Source organism: Apteryx mantelli, chromosome 3 (assembly GCF_036417845.1).
Source record: "Apteryx mantelli isolate bAptMan1 chromosome 3, bAptMan1.hap1, whole genome shotgun sequence".
Lineage (NCBI taxonomy): Eukaryota > Metazoa > Chordata > Aves > Apterygiformes > Apterygidae > Apteryx > Apteryx mantelli.
In genome coordinates this window covers 15,670,364-15,688,230 of record NC_089980.1, presented here as the reverse complement: position 1 = coordinate 15,688,230, position 17,867 = coordinate 15,670,364, and the positions used below count along the sequence as shown (strand labels likewise).

At 38.8% G+C, this 17,867-nt stretch overlaps 1 protein-coding gene across 2 annotated transcripts in view; it reads right to left on the bottom strand.

Annotated features, from left to right (window-relative positions):
- The window catches only part of FANCL (FA complementation group L), a 43,160-nt gene extending 32,334 nt beyond the window's left edge, over positions 1-10,826 (bottom strand). For both annotated transcript variants that reach the window (XM_067292744.1, XM_067292745.1), the window contains exons 1-5: positions 10,695-10,826; positions 7,382-7,440; positions 6,322-6,382; positions 5,207-5,263; positions 1,055-1,152 (exon numbers count right to left, since the gene is read on the bottom strand). In XM_067292744.1, the coding sequence (XP_067148845.1) occupies positions 1,055-1,152; positions 5,207-5,263; positions 6,322-6,382; positions 7,382-7,440; positions 10,695-10,787 (368 nt within the window). In that variant the 5' untranslated portion in view covers positions 10,788-10,826. The remainder of the gene's footprint in view (positions 1-1,054; positions 1,153-5,206; positions 5,264-6,321; positions 6,383-7,381; positions 7,441-10,694) is intronic.
- Positions 10,827-17,867: the final 7,041 nt, after the last annotated feature.

The following is a 17,867-nucleotide window of genomic DNA, read 5'->3' as shown; positions in this document are numbered from 1 at the left end:
AACAGTTTTAGTGTGAGATTCGCTTCCAGTTCCCCTTTCCCCAGAAGACCAGGACTGTCACTACTTACTCCACAAATACTCAGTCTATACTACAGCATATACTGTGAAACCATGCTCTTGGGTGCACTGAGCCTCCACCCTCAGGTGATGAACTTACGCTCTCCTCATGCAGTACCCAATCTTCCCGACTTGAAAATGCCAACCCGCTCCACACCCCTCCTCCCCCTCAAAAAACAAGACCTGCTTGCACAGCTGAATCGAGACAACCTTTTGGAGACTCCTGAATGCTCTCCATTAGTCCCCATCTCTCTCTGAGCCCATCTGGAGAGCAAAAGATATGTATCAGTTTGCTGATCAATATCAGTTTACATATCAGTTTGCATGGGCTTCAGGAAGAGCCGGGCTGCTTTATAGTTTTGGAATTACAGCTTTCCAAATTTTCCCCTACACTCACATACACTTTTCTTGTAGATTTACCTTTTTTTTTAGATTAACCACGTTACTCCTTTATCTATGAAAGTCCTCGTGGCTATGGATAGAATTGTTTTCTCAGAAATAAGCAAATTATTCTAGTTTTTAAAAACGTGTGATCTAGGTTTTTATAACAGCATAAAGACACTTGCTGCCAACCATAGCTACTTTACTAAGTCAGTTGTAATTATATCACTTATATCACTTATTATATCCTTTATTACACAACAGGAAGAATCAAAATGTTGTACAAACTAAGTGAAAAGAAAGAAAAATGAGAAAAATAAAAGCTGTATTAAATATTTACTATGCCAACAGTTTATAGGTCAAATAAGAATTGATTTCTTAGTAGTAGCATCTCACCTTTCAGCTAAATTGTCTGAGACTGAGAATATGCCTTCTGTTTATATAGTTGTTTTTTTTAATAAAAAAAGAGCAGCAGAGAGTGTTTTTCATACAAAATCACAGCTTCTGTACAGGATAAGTTAACTGAACAAGTACAATTGATATGTTGAATTCATGTATCTAAACAAACAACAGATATTCTACAGATAATCTCTGTTAAGTAATAAAATAAACATACTTATTCCAACCCAATATTTCTATATCTCTGACAAGACAGGAGTAGTATTCTGGTGGCCGTGGTATATGCAGCTCTGGTGTATTCTTTAAGGCAATTTCCTGTTTAAAAGAGCATTAAAACATCATTAAGAGAGGCTTCAATATTTTTGCATCCATTTAGTCATGTGATTTTTGCAATTCATTCAGAAATATTAAGCTTATGTAAAATTAACTGTACACTGCATTTGTTTTGTTATAGCCTCCAGTTAAAGCAGACAAAGAAGCTGTTTGGTAAATTACTTTAGATATTGGTAATGAAAACATCTGCAATTTAAAAAAACCCCACAGATGTTGACAACATAGTCTTCACATGTAAATATCAAGTGTGCCTCTTTTTTCAGCTAATAAATTTGAAGTCAAGAATCTTGACTGAAGGAACATTTCAAAAGAAGGTTCTATTAAGCCCACAGCTGTCTCCTGGGCTCCAGAGCTACAGAGATGGCCCAAGAATTAAAAACAAAACAAGTAGGGAGAGGAGAAAAAAAAAAGGGGGGAGAGGGGTAAGAGAGGTACAAGTTCACAGCTGGGCAAAACATTACTGATGCTTCACCATGAACAAGATTTTTTCATTGTTACTAAATTGAATGTTGTACTGAGATACAAGGTGAGAGATAACAGTCATAAATTGAAAAAGCAGGGGTTCCAACTGAATATAACGAACAGCCTTCTTGCTATGAAGACAATTAAGCATTGAAATAGGTTGTCCAGGGAGGTTGTGGAATCTCCATCCTAGGAGGTTTTCAAGATCTGACACAATAAAGACCTGAGCAACCTGATCTGAATTCAGTGTTGACCCTGCTGTGAGCAGGAAGTTGGACTAGAGACCACCCTCGGTCTCAACCAGAATATTCCACGATAAAATGGAATTCAACTGAAAAACAAATCAATCTTTGGGACAATTCTGTTAAAATAATAAAGAAGGCACTCTGACAGATGAGTGAAAGATAAACCACAAGAAAAGCTTGTAACAGTACTACTTTGTTCTTACTGCAAGAAATCTCCATTCAGATTCCAAAGACTGAATCTACACGCTTTGATTTAAAAGCAAGATTAACTTATACGAGGACAGCTGACATGTTCATGGCTTCCCTCTGTTCAACCTATCCCTACTGCAGAGTTGAGCTACTCATGAAGCAAGTTCTGAACCACCATTTTACAAATAACATTTAATGGCAAATGACTTTGGCAAAATATGCCTTTAAATATCCCACTGTAAAAATACAAAATCCAGAGGTGCTCCATAGCAGTTCAGCACTGACTTTGTCAACCAATATACGTGTCCTTCACTTGCAAAGGACATGTCAAATCTTCTATCAGACTAACCCTGCCCTTCAACATGAAAGTTACTGTCATACAGGTGTAAGACAATGCAAAACCATTTCATTATCTAAAACAGAATGTAAGAAATGAATTTCATCATCTCAGACAACTGCTCTTGGTACTACAAGAGTGCCAGGCAGCCAAATGCAATTCTGAAAATGTGAGAGAAGAGGTTTGTTTGTGCTTGCCGTATGAGAGAGGGAAGGAGATGGATTCAGGGCATTCCACTGCCCACGTGGAACGTACGGTGAAGTCATGGGACAGGGATTTCCAAGCCATCTTGGAATCACTAAACAATGCCGGGATTAAGATACTATTTTAATCACAAAGCCACATACTATCAGTAAAACTGCCTATTATGATTGATTGTTGTAATTACTTTACATCACCTCTAAACTATTCTACCTTAGGATTTTGTGCAGTGAATGGATAGCTATCAGATTCTCCATAGTCTCAGAAACGGTACAGAATGCACTGCAGCAAGCTTCTATTATAAGTTAGAAATGGCTGAGTAATTTCTGAAGATAATTATCAAAGCTCAGTGATACATTTCCCAGTTATGTTTGTTTTATGATTAAAAAAAGCATTCCAAAAGAGTAAGTGAAAATGAACTTTTTCAAAAGGACAGCCACTTGTGCTTTGAAATGTTCTTGACTGGGAAGCAAATGTGATTGGAAAATAGTATGTCACAAGCTGTGACTTTTTTCAGAAGCTTAAGTTTTGCACATTTGATACCCATACCCATAACCAAAAGGGAGAGAGGGAGGGAGAAGGGACAAGACTATCAAAGCACTGACTAATGCTGTGAACAGTTTTTCCAGTGTTATCAGGGGGGTATCTTTTGGCTAGGTCAGCGCTTTTCACAAAATAAAGCTAGTCACTGTGGATATTTAAGAAATCTACCAGCTGCAACTCTTAACTGTCCTTCTCAGATCCTGGCTACCTCTCAACATAAGGATATCTACCCAGTATTTAAAAGATTTCTTTTGATATGGGATTGTTAAAAAAATTATACCCCAATTTCTACTCTCTTTGTTTATCCATCATTTAAAAAGCTTGAGTTCAGAGGTGTTCAGCAGTTGTTTGGAAACCTGAAGAGGAAAAATTCCTACTCCTTTCTCTTGGTAACACATATTTCTAATCAAAAGCTAAGGACTAGCATAAGATCAGGCAATACAAACAGAGCTTATGTTTGGGAGCTGGAACTATTGGAACTTGCATGACAATAACAGGGAACCAAAGTCTTCACCATGCCTGCTGTGAGATAAACTGCAGTTATAAGTTACTGGAAAATCAATGCAGAGCAGAAATGTTATAAAGCTTCAGAGTTTTTTCAGAAATATCCAATTAATATCTCATTCTGACATCACATCACATGACATGTAAATCATGAGGCCAGAAAATATATTATCAAGCTACAGCTGGCTGTCCTGCTACAAAGAAAATGCTAATATTTTTATAAAAACACAATCAATCTACAAGAGATATAGAACAGAAGAAAAAATCAGTTTTCCAGAGAAAACTCACATTGCAATTGCAGACTCTTACAAAATGGTAGCAAAATATCCCATATTTTTATGAGGAAATAAAAATGTCAAGAAATACCAAGCAAAAAAAAAGCAAACATAATGCTATAAGCAAAATATTTATGTTAGTACAATTACAGTGATGATCAACTTCAGGATATCTGCTTTAAGATTTTAAACTTCTTTTTTTTAAGCCTTTAGTCTTGATATAAAAAAGGATGACCTTACAAACTCTGTGATTCAGTTTGGAACTAACAAAAGTATTTTTCTATTGTTTATACATACAGATAATACAGAAATTGTAGTAAAACAATCATCTCTCCCAAGTTCTCCTACATTGTCTTCAGTTGTTGTTTTCTCTATCCACATTCGGGATCACTGCATGGTGTGAAACATTTTACTATTTTAAATGAATTATACTTTTAATACATTCTCATTTTCTCAGGGCTTATGTATCCAGACAAATAGATTGGCATAACTATTGTGAAATATTCCACAATAGCCACATGTGGACATTCTTACGTCTTATTCTTATTCCAAGTGCCTTTGTCTGGTTTAGCTTAATCTGGTTTGGCAGGAATTAACCAACATTGAACAAAGGCATTCCTAGTATAGAGCAGGAGTGTAATAAAATAAGAGTATTTTTGTTGCTGTTTTGAAAAATACTTATTGTGCTTTATTTCTAAATTAAGTAGGGTATGAATGTAACTATTCTTTGTAGAGAAGGCTTATAAAGTAAAATTTTATTAACTGACGTCAAAATATCAATTTCATGTTGCTAACCAAAACTTCTCTACTCTTATAATCCCAGACTAAAAAAATTTTGATAAAGAATAAACAGCAGTCTTCATAGTATGAAAGAAAGCTTTCTACATTTATGGATCAAGTTGTCATGAAGGTGAAAGCACCTTTAGCAATCCACTGATAGTGCACACTCCCTTTGCATAATTATAGGCCTTCTTTACCATCTGGACAATACCAGAAATTCCAATAAGAGCACTGTAAAGAGGATAGCTCTTATACCTAACAAAGCTAGATCACTTGCTGGAATTTTATTTTTTTCTAAAATAATCCACTTTCTAAAGAGTACAGTCAGTTAAAATCTTAAAGGGTATTTATATAAATATTATGTAAGCAGCATTCACAAAATTGCCTCTTTTCTAATCATCATAAATCCATCTGTTAAATGCTAAACTATAAAAAAATTGAAAGTGAAAACCAAATCTGTAAGAATACCCCTTCTCCCACATATATATTATGTTACTTACCATAATAGTTTTCAGCTCCACCAAAAAACTGACAAGATCTGGACAGCTGTGCAACCTCTGGAGAGAACACAGTGTCAGTTCATTTTCTTCATCTCATAACCTTTGGTGGTAAACAGTTTTAGTTTAACTAACTGTGTATTTTTCTGGTATTGTGAAAACAGCCAACATACAGAAAAAATACAGCATGTTTAAACGTTCAATTAAAGAACAAACCTCTCAGAGTATGGGGAAATTTACCGACAAATAAACACTACTTTTGTCAAGTAATGTTGCATAATACATTTATATAGTTTACGAAGACTTTGTTTTTTCTTTACTCATGAAGACATTTATAAAGACTTTAGTTTTCACGAATGAGAACAGAAGCTTTTGAATTACTCAAAAATCCTTCCTGTTTGGCTACTTTATTTTCTCTCTTTTTTTTTTTTTTTAAAGACAAACTCTGCAGACCCATCTACCTTTTGAGGCTGTACATGTTTAAGGACCCCTGCCTGTCATCAGATGCGGTACATGTTTATGCTTCAGTTTCCTCAACTCTGTACCTTTGGATACTATAAAGTCACCACCCTTGTGGTGTGAGGTACACAGTCCATGAGATGCAGTATTTTAACTAGCACATGTGGCTTCTTAGAAACAAAACATTCTTCTTGACTGCAGACTTGCGCCCTTGTCCCAGAGTTTCTTCTGGATGGGGAAGTTTAACTAAGATTACTTGGCCATCTACAACACAGAATTAGCTAGATATATACACAATTTATGTTAATTTTCTTCTTCGTACTATGAACTGTTTGTTAAAAAAAAAAATTAAGGAAAAAGTCTGTTTCTAATTGAGGAATTAAAGAAAAATTCTAGTAAGATGTCAGCTGTCATTTAATAAAATCTGTTCTATCTCAATCTCCCAAATATAAAGGTTGAAGAAAAATAAATATTTACCAGAACTTATCCATCTCTCTTTAGCTCAGCCTGCAAATCCTCAGACATTTCAAAATAATAAATCTTGGTTATACAATGAAAGAAGAGTTCTTTAACACTTTTAGACTGGGTGGATGAGTATAAGCTTTTCAGAATTACTGTAACTACAAATTTAGACAGAAAAAGCTTTAAAAGTAGTATACCTGCTTTAAAATATGCTGATATCCATGCAGTATCTTCTTTAGGTGCCAGCTACACTCTATCCTAGACAAATAGTATTTTGTATGGATTTTAAATGCAGATTCATCATTTTTAAAAAGAATCAGAAAGTCTGATACACATTAACACAAAAGTTTTTCCTCAAAAACACAAAGGAAGTAAACAGTATTTTAAAATTTCTTTGAGTTTTCATATTCATTTATTTAAAAATCTTCAAATGTCACAATCCATATTTCATTAAAAATTAATAAGCAGACATTTACCTACAAAAGCCTCCATTCTTTGTTGAAAACAACAACATAATTCTTGCAAGTTAATATGACTTCATAAAACATACCAATATTTAAAAATGGTATCCTGAAAATGTCAGAGTTAACTATAATGCCGTTCTAAGTATCCAACCTAAAATGTAATAAAGCTATCTAATATCACATCTGTTCACAGTTTACAATAGGCCAGCCCATGCAGAAGTCTAGAATAGAATATGAAAGACTAACTGTGCATACATGTGCATATACACAATACACACACATACTCACAAACGCACAATGTTAAACAGTTGCACCAGTAAGAACAGGGTTTTAAAAGAAAGGATCAGTAACACCAATTAAAACGTATTAACAAGAAAGATAAATTTATGGTTGGTGTGGCTTTTTTAACTTTAAACATTATTGCTTTAATATAGATCTTGCACTGATTTTTGTTTCCCAAATGGTGACATATAAATACAGTCTGATTTAAATGAACATTTCTGTGTTTTCAAGTACATTGATTTCTACGTAAACAGAACCAGTTAATTCCAACAGGTTTCAAAGTTAATTAACAACAAAATATTTTGATATAGGCAATGTTTATTGTCAATGTTTATTAACACTGATGCTATAGGATGCTGTACAATTTTGTTGCAAGGTTAAGTCGAAAACAGGAAGAATTAATTACCAAATTTGATATAAAATTATAATTCATAAGCATATCTATCACTGCTTTTATCAAAATAAACCTTTTGTTACTGCACTTATAAATTTTTTTAAAAAACTATCTTACCTTGCATTTTTCAGTTGAAAATCCGTTGGTAACAGTATCCTGATATGGAAGTCTCTACCCTTGAAAATAAGCATATAATTGATAGGAAGGTCAACAAAGAAAAATGGTTAGACACTAGGGGAAGTCTTAATAGGAGTGGCTACTACGAGAGAAATTTTTACTTATCTGTGCTTCAAGAATGTTATTCAGAATTATTACTCAATTTCTTCATTTAGAAAAAAAGAAACACAAATGACGGGTGGAAACTGGCACTTACAATTCAAAGAATTCAGTAAGAACTCTTCAATACATCATGCTTCATAAAGCAAAAATAAGACCTTTTACAAGAAAAAAAAGCTTTATACAAAACTGGACAAAACCAAGAAATAGAATCTTATCCCAGTCAGGCTGAAATATATGAAAGTCTTTCTTCCACTCAAGTTAAAGTTAGAGGAGACTTTTATCATAAAAGTACTTCACTAAAAGGAACTTGGGCACCGATCCACAACACATTTCAGCAAGGTTTTAGAAACTAAACACAAACAGTCCCACCTACAGGAACATAAGAACTGTATTAATAGGAGAAAAAAAAAAAAAGTGAGGCCACTCTCAAATGCAAGCCACCTGTAGTATTTTCAGGAATTTTCCTGATTTCTGATCCTTCCTCTACTGTCTTACGTGGTGATCAAAATAGTATTGAAATAAAGAAGGCTTGTGAATGCGTTTAACAACACCCTGTAGTGAAAAGGGCAGTTAAGTCATCTCAAAACTTTTGTTTCACACCCTCAGTGTTCCATCTCTAAATACCATGACTTATGACCACAAATTCCGAGATTTCTTCAGAAGGAAGTTAAGAACAACAACGGATTTCCTTCTGTTATAGGATGACTGACTCGGTGGATGCTGTTTGCCTTGACTTTAATACGGCTTTCGACACTGACTCCTGTAACATCCACATAGGCAAGCTCACGAAGCACGAGCTAGATAAGGGGTCAGTGAGCTGCACTGAAATCTGGCTGAACTCCTGGGCTCACAGGGTTGCCACCAGCCGCACAAAGCCCTGCTGGAGACCAGCCACTAGAGGGGTCCCTTAGAAGTCGGCACTGGGGCCAGCACCATTTGACATCTTCATTAATCACCTGGATGACGGGACACAGCGCACCCTCAGCAAGTTCGCAAGCGATACAAAACAGGAAGCAGTGGCTGATCCACCAGAGGGCTGCGCTGCCATTCACAGGGACCTCGACAGGCTGGACAGATGGGCACAGGGGAACCTCGTGAAGTTCACCAAGGGAAGTGCAAAGTCCTAGTCCTGCACCTGGACAGGAACAACCCCATGCACCAGAGCAGGCTGGGGACTCACCAGCTGGAGAGCAACTCTGCAGAGAAGGCCCTGGGGCTCCTGGTGCACAGCAGGCTGACCAGGAGCCTGCCATGTGCCCTCGCAGCAAAGAAGGCCAACAGCCTCCTGGGCTGCATTGAGAGCGGTGCCAGCAGGTCAAGGGAGATGATCCTTCCCCTCCACTCAGCACTGGTGAGCCCACGTCTGGAGTGCTGCGTCCAGCTCTGGGCTCCCCAGCACAGGAGACACATGGACTTACCGGAGAGAGCCCGGCAAAGGCCCACAAAGATCATTACGAGAATGGAGCATCTCTCACGCCACAAGAGGCTGAGAGAGCTGGGACTCTCCGGCCTGGAAGAAGAGAAGCTTATATTTAGAAATATCTGATGAGAGGGTGTGAAGAAGACAGGGCCTGACTCTTTTCAGTGGTGCCCAGTGACAGGATGACAGGCAATGGGCACAAACCGGAACACATACAGGAAATTTCGCTTAAACATAAGAAAGAATCTTTTTCACTGTGAGAGTGGCTGAACACGGGAACAGGCTGCCCAGAGATGTTGTGACGTCTCCATTCTTGGAGATATTCAAAATGCGACTGGGCATGGTCCTGAGTAACCTGGTCTAGCTGATCCTGCTTGAGCAGGGGCAGGTGGACTAGAAGATCTCCAGAGGTCCCTTCCAACCTCAGTGGTTCTGTGATTCTCACAAGCAAGAATGACATACTTCTTTCTGGATTGAATACAGCCCATTGACACATCAGTTGCTTTCAAACTCCAAAGCTAATGTTTATATGTAGTATGCTTCAATCAAACATTTAACTTCTTACTTTGCTACATAATGACCTTAGTCCTGATCCAAAAAAATCACATCTGAGAGCAGACACTCGCACTCCAACCTTTACATCAACTCCAGGATGTATTCTAACACAGAGTGTTTTAAAAAATAAGGTGTTAAGAGTAATGGAAATAAGAACATGTGCTTGCAAATTAATTTTAGGAATTAAAGGAACCTGCAAAAACCTTCCTGAATTCTGACAGCAAAACTACGGTTTTGAAAATGCAACTGTGACATAGTCCATGTCTTTTGATTTTTATTTATTTTTATAGAAAAAAATCCCATGCTATTTCTAGATGAAAGTACAGGTGTTAAATGCCATTTCTGTTGTGTGTGCATGCGCATGTGTGATGTTTTAACAAACTATGGCTGTAGTGTCATTGCATAGTGCCCCGATGGCAAAGTTGGCTTAAGAGCATCCACTTTCAACCTGCCTCTAGCTGATGTTATTCTACCTGCTGTTATTCTACCTGCACAATTTACCAGATCCTCAAATCAACAACACAACTATCTATGTTTTAGCATAGGCCAAGAGCAGGCCCAAAGAAACATTTACCAGCATGACACATCCAGGCCACAAGCTAGACCACACTAAATAGTGCAGACAACATTGCAAGAGCAATTCTGCACATGTGAACACGTAATCACACGAGACTGCTACTTGGGGAATCGCTATAAAAGCCTATGGCACACATCAAGGAAACAGCTGCAGGTAGACAGTGCAAACGAAGGTATCTTGGTACTTTCTCCAGCATCGGCCTTTTTAGCATGCGTCTTTAACCGGTTTACAAACCAAGCTGACAAGAGGCAGCACAGTCTCCGCGTCTGGCCAGAGAGCGAGCTGCCGGAGCGAGCGGGCGAGGCGGGGAGCGGCCGCCCGGGGGCGGGGGCGGAGGCAGGAGCCCCCCCCGCAGCGGCCCCGGGCCGAGGCAGCTCCGCGGGCCCGGCAGGCCGGTGCCGACCAACGGCTTGCTGGCGCCCGCGAGCGCAGGCGTTGCTGGGGGGGGAAGGGGGGGGCGTTGGGGGCTCCGCGCGCCACTGTAACGGCCGCCGGCCCAACCGCACGCGCGCGCCCAGCCGCTCAGGCGGGCCCCAGGGCGGGGGAACCTCGCTCGCTCGCTCGCTCGCTCACTCACTCGCTCGCGCGCGCCGCGGTACCTGCGCGGTGAGGAAGCCCTCGTAGACCGTCCCCTCCCGGTTCTGCGGCAGCAGCAGCGGGCATTGGCGGAGCACGGCCCCCGGGGCGGCCATGCCGCGCCACGCCGCTCCCGCCTCCCCTCCTTCCCGGCACAGCCGTTCGAATCCGACGCGCCGCCGGCGCAGGCCCCGCCCCCGCCGCCAGACAGCGCACGCGCGGCGGGGCGGGGCGCGGGGAGCGCTCCGAGCCAGGGGGCGAGGCGGGGCGGGGCGGGCGCGTGCCGGCCGTTGCCCTGGAGGCGGCGCCCGCCCGCGCGCGGGAGCGCTGTGAGGCGGGCGGCGCTGGGGGGCGGCGCCGGTGAGCAGCCGTTTGCAGCGCGCGCGGGAGCGTGGCGTTCGGGGAGCCGAGCCGGGCTGTGCTGTGCTGTCCTCACACCTCACACCTCACGCCAGGGGTGTCCTCACACCTTCGCACGTCCTGAGGGGACCCATGCCCGGGGCTAAGGAAAGCCGTCGAGCAGTGGTCTAAATACACAGCCCGGGTAGGGTGTGTGTGTGAGAGAGTTGTGTGGGTCCCAGGCCGAGGAAGTGGTCGCTTCTGGCCCATTTGGTTCACGGGTTGCTCCTCGAGGAATTGTACAGGTCTTTCCCACACGCCGTATGGAGGGTGATCAGAGCTCTGCTGCCCCGCTCACGCAAGTCTTGGGATGAAGGCCTTGCTCACTTTTCTGTGTTGGCTGCTGCTGGAATCTGATGGTTGCCGTACTGGGGAGAGCCCGGAGAAAGAGTTAAGAAAGACAACTTTTTTTTTTTATATATATGTTATAGGCTTTCCTGAAACATAGGAATAGGTTGCAGGAATCACTACAACCTTGCATACGACTGAGGTTGCAGCAGGCTGAACATCATGCAAAACACAGTGAGAGGCAGTTGCTACCTAAATGGTCTGTTTGAGAGAGAAAAAGCAGCTTAACAAAGAGATAAGTAACTTACCAAAGTCACTTAAGAGGTGTGTTACAGGGTTAGCAGCTGAATCTCAGGAATCTGCAAGGCTGCTTCCCTTGCAAACAAGAGGAAACATAATCTGATTAACCTATATCATATTAGGAAGGTTTGTAGGAGAACCATATATTTATAGACCAGCTGATAAAGGCTCTGTTGTTGGACATGATAAGAAGAGACTGTGCCTAGAAGCTTGGCAACTTTTCCAGCTATATTATCTAACAGAAGAAGTTATTTCTCCCAACGTACCTTGAATCTCTCATGTCTTTGAACCAGCACTTCTCAGTGCTGTAGAAAAGAGTTCAGAAGGGTTTGCAAAGTATAGAAAAGGCAGTATTAGTTGGCAGGAGCTCAGTTGTTCCAGGCCAGGGAAATGAGAAGTGGCTGCAATTACTTGCTGTAAGTTTTTATGGCAGAGAGACACTGTCTCTGTTTAATTGCTGGCAGCAGCTCAGTTCCTCCAGGACAGGAGGAGAATTGGAGGGGAAGCGAAGAGAAAGACAAGAATGTACTTGCTGCTAATTCCCATTCCTGTGGCTTGGGAGAGCTGCATTTTGTTCATTCAGGAGGATTGCATGGAAATAGATGGGTAGTCTTATGTTGTTGCAGTGGCTGAAATGCTGCTACTGTGTGAGGACAGGGAATGAAGATGAAGCCTTGTTTGCTCATTTGAGACAGATGTCAAAGTTCCTGTGTTCTCTTTATATTCTGCCACAGTTCCTCTGTCCTATCCAAATTCTGCCAGTGATTTGCTATGGCTTCATCCAAGCATCAAATGTAGTATGTGCTAAGAAAAGTTGCTTGTGAGGTGAAAGCAGAGTCCCAAGAATTGCCACTTAAATTCTTCATCATAGTAAATTTTTCAGGAATATGTGGTAATAAAAGTATGTACTCTGTGCTGGTTTAACATGTTTTTACACCTTGCAAATGTCACTGATGATTTCCAGATTTCTAGCAAATTATCAGTGTTACTGAGCAAGACACGTTCTAGCAGTTCACTTCCTTTGCAAGTAGGAATGTTGCTCTAGTCACCTTTTTTTTGCTTCAAAGAATTCTGGCCACTATAACATTCACTTACCAATTCAAAAAACATTTTCCAAATATATGCACAAACAGTTTATAAATGGTATTATATTTAAGCTGTGTGCCCATAGTTGGCTCACTAATGCTGTTCATGTGCATTTCATTACGAGCATGGCTCACCTGGAGCAGTTAATGCAGTGCTTCATAGTAAATTGCATCCTTCGTATTATTTATTAATTTGAGGTTGATCAAAACATTTATTCTCTTGAGTTGCTTTCTCTCACTATGCATTACACTAGAAATTACCTTATTTAATTACTAAGTATCCTGAACTTTACCAGGTACAGAGATTATTTTTTGATAGCATTAAATGCAAAACTAAAGACTTTTTTTTTTTCCTTTTGGCCATGTTTATCTTAGTCCCTAACATTATGAGAAATGTCAAATCACTTTAGCCAAGTGCAATTACTGTGTAATGTGTCTAAATAAAAATATTGTAATACCAGAACCATAAAACGTTTTAGTACTGGGATCTAGAGAACATTTATTATAATCATTAACTTATACTGTGTACTGTACAATTTTAAACATCATATAAAAATGCAATTTAGCCTACTTGAAACGTCCTGTTATTTGGATCTGGCGCACAGCCTTCAGCTTTCTTAAAATAGGAAAGTAACAAGTTAAAAACAACAAAGAGATTTGACAGATACGCATCTTAAAGCAAAGGAATCCTGATCTGATCTCTCAGCCATAGGCCACCCTCACTAATTTGATCACAATCGTTATTTGTCAGAAGAATCATAATGGAGTTTATTAATAATTTGTCCTTTTAAATCTTCCGCTCAGCCAGTTAAGGTATCAAAATTAAAAAATCATGACTGGAGTGACAAAATGCACAGTATAAAGACAAATCACTTGAAGGTAACAATTCCTGAATATCTTATGGGCTGGATTCTGTTAATAAAATTATCCTGTGAACTGTCAGAGACAAACCAGATATTCACAGAAGACAGAATTCATGTGAAACCACTCAGTAACTTAAAAAACAGTCCATTGAAATAATACAATTTTCTTAGCAGCGTGTTTTTTTTATTTAAAGATATTATGAAAGGCAAGAAAATAACAGTGCATTAGTCTCCTACATTACTATCATCAACATAAAATAATCAATTTAGAAACATGCAAAATTGCTAATACTGTTATTGCTGTCCTTCATCATAAGTCAGTGTCATTTTACTCATCTTGCCCCTAAGAAATGACCTTTTCTTTGCGTATCCCCACCTTTTCCCACAAATCCCCTGAGTGACAGAATCTCATCCTAATCCCATTTCCATTTAGAAGTTACAGAAAAGCATTGTAGACCTTAGAGGTAATAAGTAATCATAATGGAAAGATAATAATATGTTTATGAAATCTGGAATTTTGTAAAAGCAAACTGAAAAATTACAATAGTATTTCAAGCCACTGAAGGTCAATGTTACTAAGAGTGCAACACTGTCGATCAAATATTTTCAAACTTTCATACTTTAGGCTGTATTTTGATACAGAGCACCTCTATTTCAGAGAGTCCCTCTCTTCTGAGGTAATTCCTCTTCTACTTAGTGATCACATAAAATCTGGTGATAAAAGCAGTAGTTGTTTCTATGGAAAAGCCATACTAGAAAAGTATTTAGTATATTTTAGCTGTCTTTTAAGCAGTGTGTCAGACCTAAAAACACAGAGCTACTGCACTGGGTTCTGTTCAGGACTCTGCGAAGTGCACCATAGTCTACAGTTTCAGAGTTCCTGCCCTACTGAATTCTGAAAGGCAAAAGCATATTAAAGAGACTCATATTTAAATATAGCAAAAGAATAGTTTAAAGAGCATGTGGTGCTACTATTTTTTCATTAAAGTCTAAGTAGCTTGCTTATGACTACAAGGAAGAATATCTCTATGTGATCAGAATAAACGGGAAATCAGTGAAACTAAACTGGTGTCCTGGACAAAAATTAACACCTAAACCCCGTCCTCAGCTAAAGAAGGAGCTGTCCCCTCTTGAGATTTGATTTTCTACTACTTGAATCACAGCTCAGACACAATAGCAGCCATTGAGACTAGTTTTCTGTGACTAAACCAGCAGGCCGTGGTTGTATTCTGAATGAGGTTTTACTGTGCTGCTGCTCCAATTGAATGACTCACTGTTGCTGTGAAGGACAGTCCTGCTCCTCCCTTCACCCTGTTCCTGGCCTTGCAGTCCCTTTTTATAACTTAGGCCAACTCTAGTTCTTGATTGATCCCCTTGTAAACTGGGTCAGTTTACTCACTGGCCAAAAACTAATTGCTTTTTTGATTAATTCATTTTAGGTTGGCCTGGCTCACTGAAGCTGTGACATGAGCACCAGAGCTGATGTGAAGAAAGCATCAGGAGGGCACAACCACAAGCCAAATCACCTTTTCTGGAAACAGTGGGATGTTAGATCAGCCCCTGGAAGAGCGTGCAGGTGAGAAGCACCAGGATTCCCCTTCTATTACAGTCCTTCCAACCCACAGCCTGTTACTGGAACATTCCTCATGTATCCCCCTTCCTTCGTCTTACACCAGAAGCTTTTGGTACAGAATATTTCTTTTGATTAGCATAGAGTTGTCTTACACTGTACTTTATCTCTGGCTATTTTAAATCCATTTTGCATTATTAATGGTTCACAAACTGAAATGGTGACTCTGGCCACCTCTGTTGTATACCTCAGAGCAATGGAGTGCTGCTGTTAACAAAAGTGTCTCGAGCAGCAGATGTGTCTTTGTTCTTATGATTTTAAATGCAATTATTTTCTATACTTAAGAACTTAATATTAGAAAAAAATACACTGGTAACAAAACCAGGAACACTGATTGATTTGCTAACAGTATAAAATAATAAAGTGTAAAGCACTGGATATTTTAAAATGTCTTAGGTCCAGAGGGCTCTCAAGCTTATGTTCATCTTTGTACATATATGTAAAATATTGGCACTCTGGCAGATGACCCAGTGATGACTGATGTATGAACATTAATGCATTCACATAAATTAACTTTTGTGCATAAAGAACACAGACCCTTTAAGCCCAATTACATCTTCCTGAATTATATAAATATTCCCTTTGCAGTTAGTGGCAACTCAGGACAACCAGGCCAATCCATATGTTGTATTGATTCTAAAGGCACAAAAGTATGCAGTTAATCCCTTTCAAACCTTGCAGAGCACAAACTCTTGGAGATCTTCCAAGCAGCCAGATTAAGGTTGCCTTTCAGAACCAGTGAATATATGTTGTTACAAGATTCCAAAAGATGATCTTGGGCCAAAATCTGTCCTTGCTTTTACCAATGTAAAGCCAGAATATTTCAGTGAAGATGTGTATATATATGCATCAGTGTAAATATAAAACTGATCATTATGTTGCTAGCAAGGGTGTACTGCTAACATTGCCTTTCCATAAACTTAATTCCTAAGAAAACCAAATTGAAGATAACAACTCAAACAAAGACGTTGTTTTGTCCAAGCTAGAAGTTTTATAACCCCCAAAACATTTGACAGACACTTCATGATAGACTTGAGGATCTTCTGTTCTGCTAATAGATTTTACCTGGAAATAATTCAAATACCACAGTGATAACTGACAATATAAATCCTCACAGATAGGTTGAAAACCTTTTAAAGTTATAAATACACCCATGATCTGAGTTCTCATATTAATGGGAATTCCTGTACACACATGAGTTGTTGTACCTGCGACAGTCAGTACAGATATGAAACTCAGAGGTGTTTTTCCATAAAGTTATTAGAGAATCTGATTTAGCACCTTTAGCTGTGTTCTCACTAAATTATTGTCTATCAGCCAGCCACTGAATCTCTCAGTATTTTGAGCCTGTGGTATTTCACTTAAGTGTTGCCACTGTGATTTTATGGGATTTTCTAAATACTGTAGGGATAGAAAAACAACTCTCAAACACAGAGCAGAATCTACAGTCTGACTTCTCATTGCCAGGATTCAGTTCAGAATCCTCAGATTTAACAGTGTAGCTGCATCAAACAAAAGACACTGAGGTTGAAATGAACTATGTTACTAAATAAAAGTTGTGTTAATATGGTGTTAGAATATATTGTTACGATTAGCTAAGTTCCAACCTTCAAATTATAGTGTCCATTATAAATCAATGTTGTCTAGCAATTTAAAAAATAGTGCTTGTATTATCCAAAATGGGAGAGGTCGTGAAGACATAAGGCATGTCACTGAGCATCATTTTCCATGTATTTTCAAGGTTTCCTCACACTCAGTTAAAAAAATTTACATAATAAAAACATAAATTTTGAAGCAGAGCTAAATATACTCTTTTATAAACTTCATGGTAACATAAGTATGGAAAACAAGAAGGATCTAAACTTATATGCATTTTTAAATGATAAAATTATCCAGTATTCCCAGATTGTTGGTAAGTGCAAAGTATATTGACAATGAACACTGTAATTTTTAGAACACTAAGGTCAGAAAGGTGAGACATTGCTTCCCAGTACTTTAAAGAATTTATCTTTAATTAATTGTTACTCTTGAACTATTTAACAAAATGGTCTGAAGATCACAGAAAATTCAGCCATTATGCACAAATAGCATTCTGTAAATTGGGGCAAATCCATTCTTTGTCTTAGAAACAAAGATGTTGAATAGCTGCTGTTCTGGGTAAATTTAAAGTCATATATGATCAGTGACTTAAAAGTACACCATATCTGCATATGTACTTTATGAAGAAAGCTATAGTGTTTGTCTCTTACTTTTAAAGCTCATAGATACAATTCTGGTGGTTTTATGCTAAGCAAAAAGTTGACTTTATAGCACTTTATTACATTTAACTTTATAATAGTTTTAAGTAAGTGCATAAGAGGTGCACAGACTATAAAAGTAGGGACAATATTGTGCGGAAATTAGAAAGAAAGAAGAAAAATACATAATGTATGATGTAAAAAGAAACAGATAAAGAAAATTAAAAGGATTTTACTAGAGAAAAACAATTTCATTTTATTGTAAAGCTCTAAATGAATAAAATAAAGTCTTTGAATGTGACGATGATTAAAAAGACAAAATCATTAGCTAAAGATATTTACAAGTTTAGACTTTCATTTTGATTGTAATTTTAATTAGCTGGACACTGGGGGG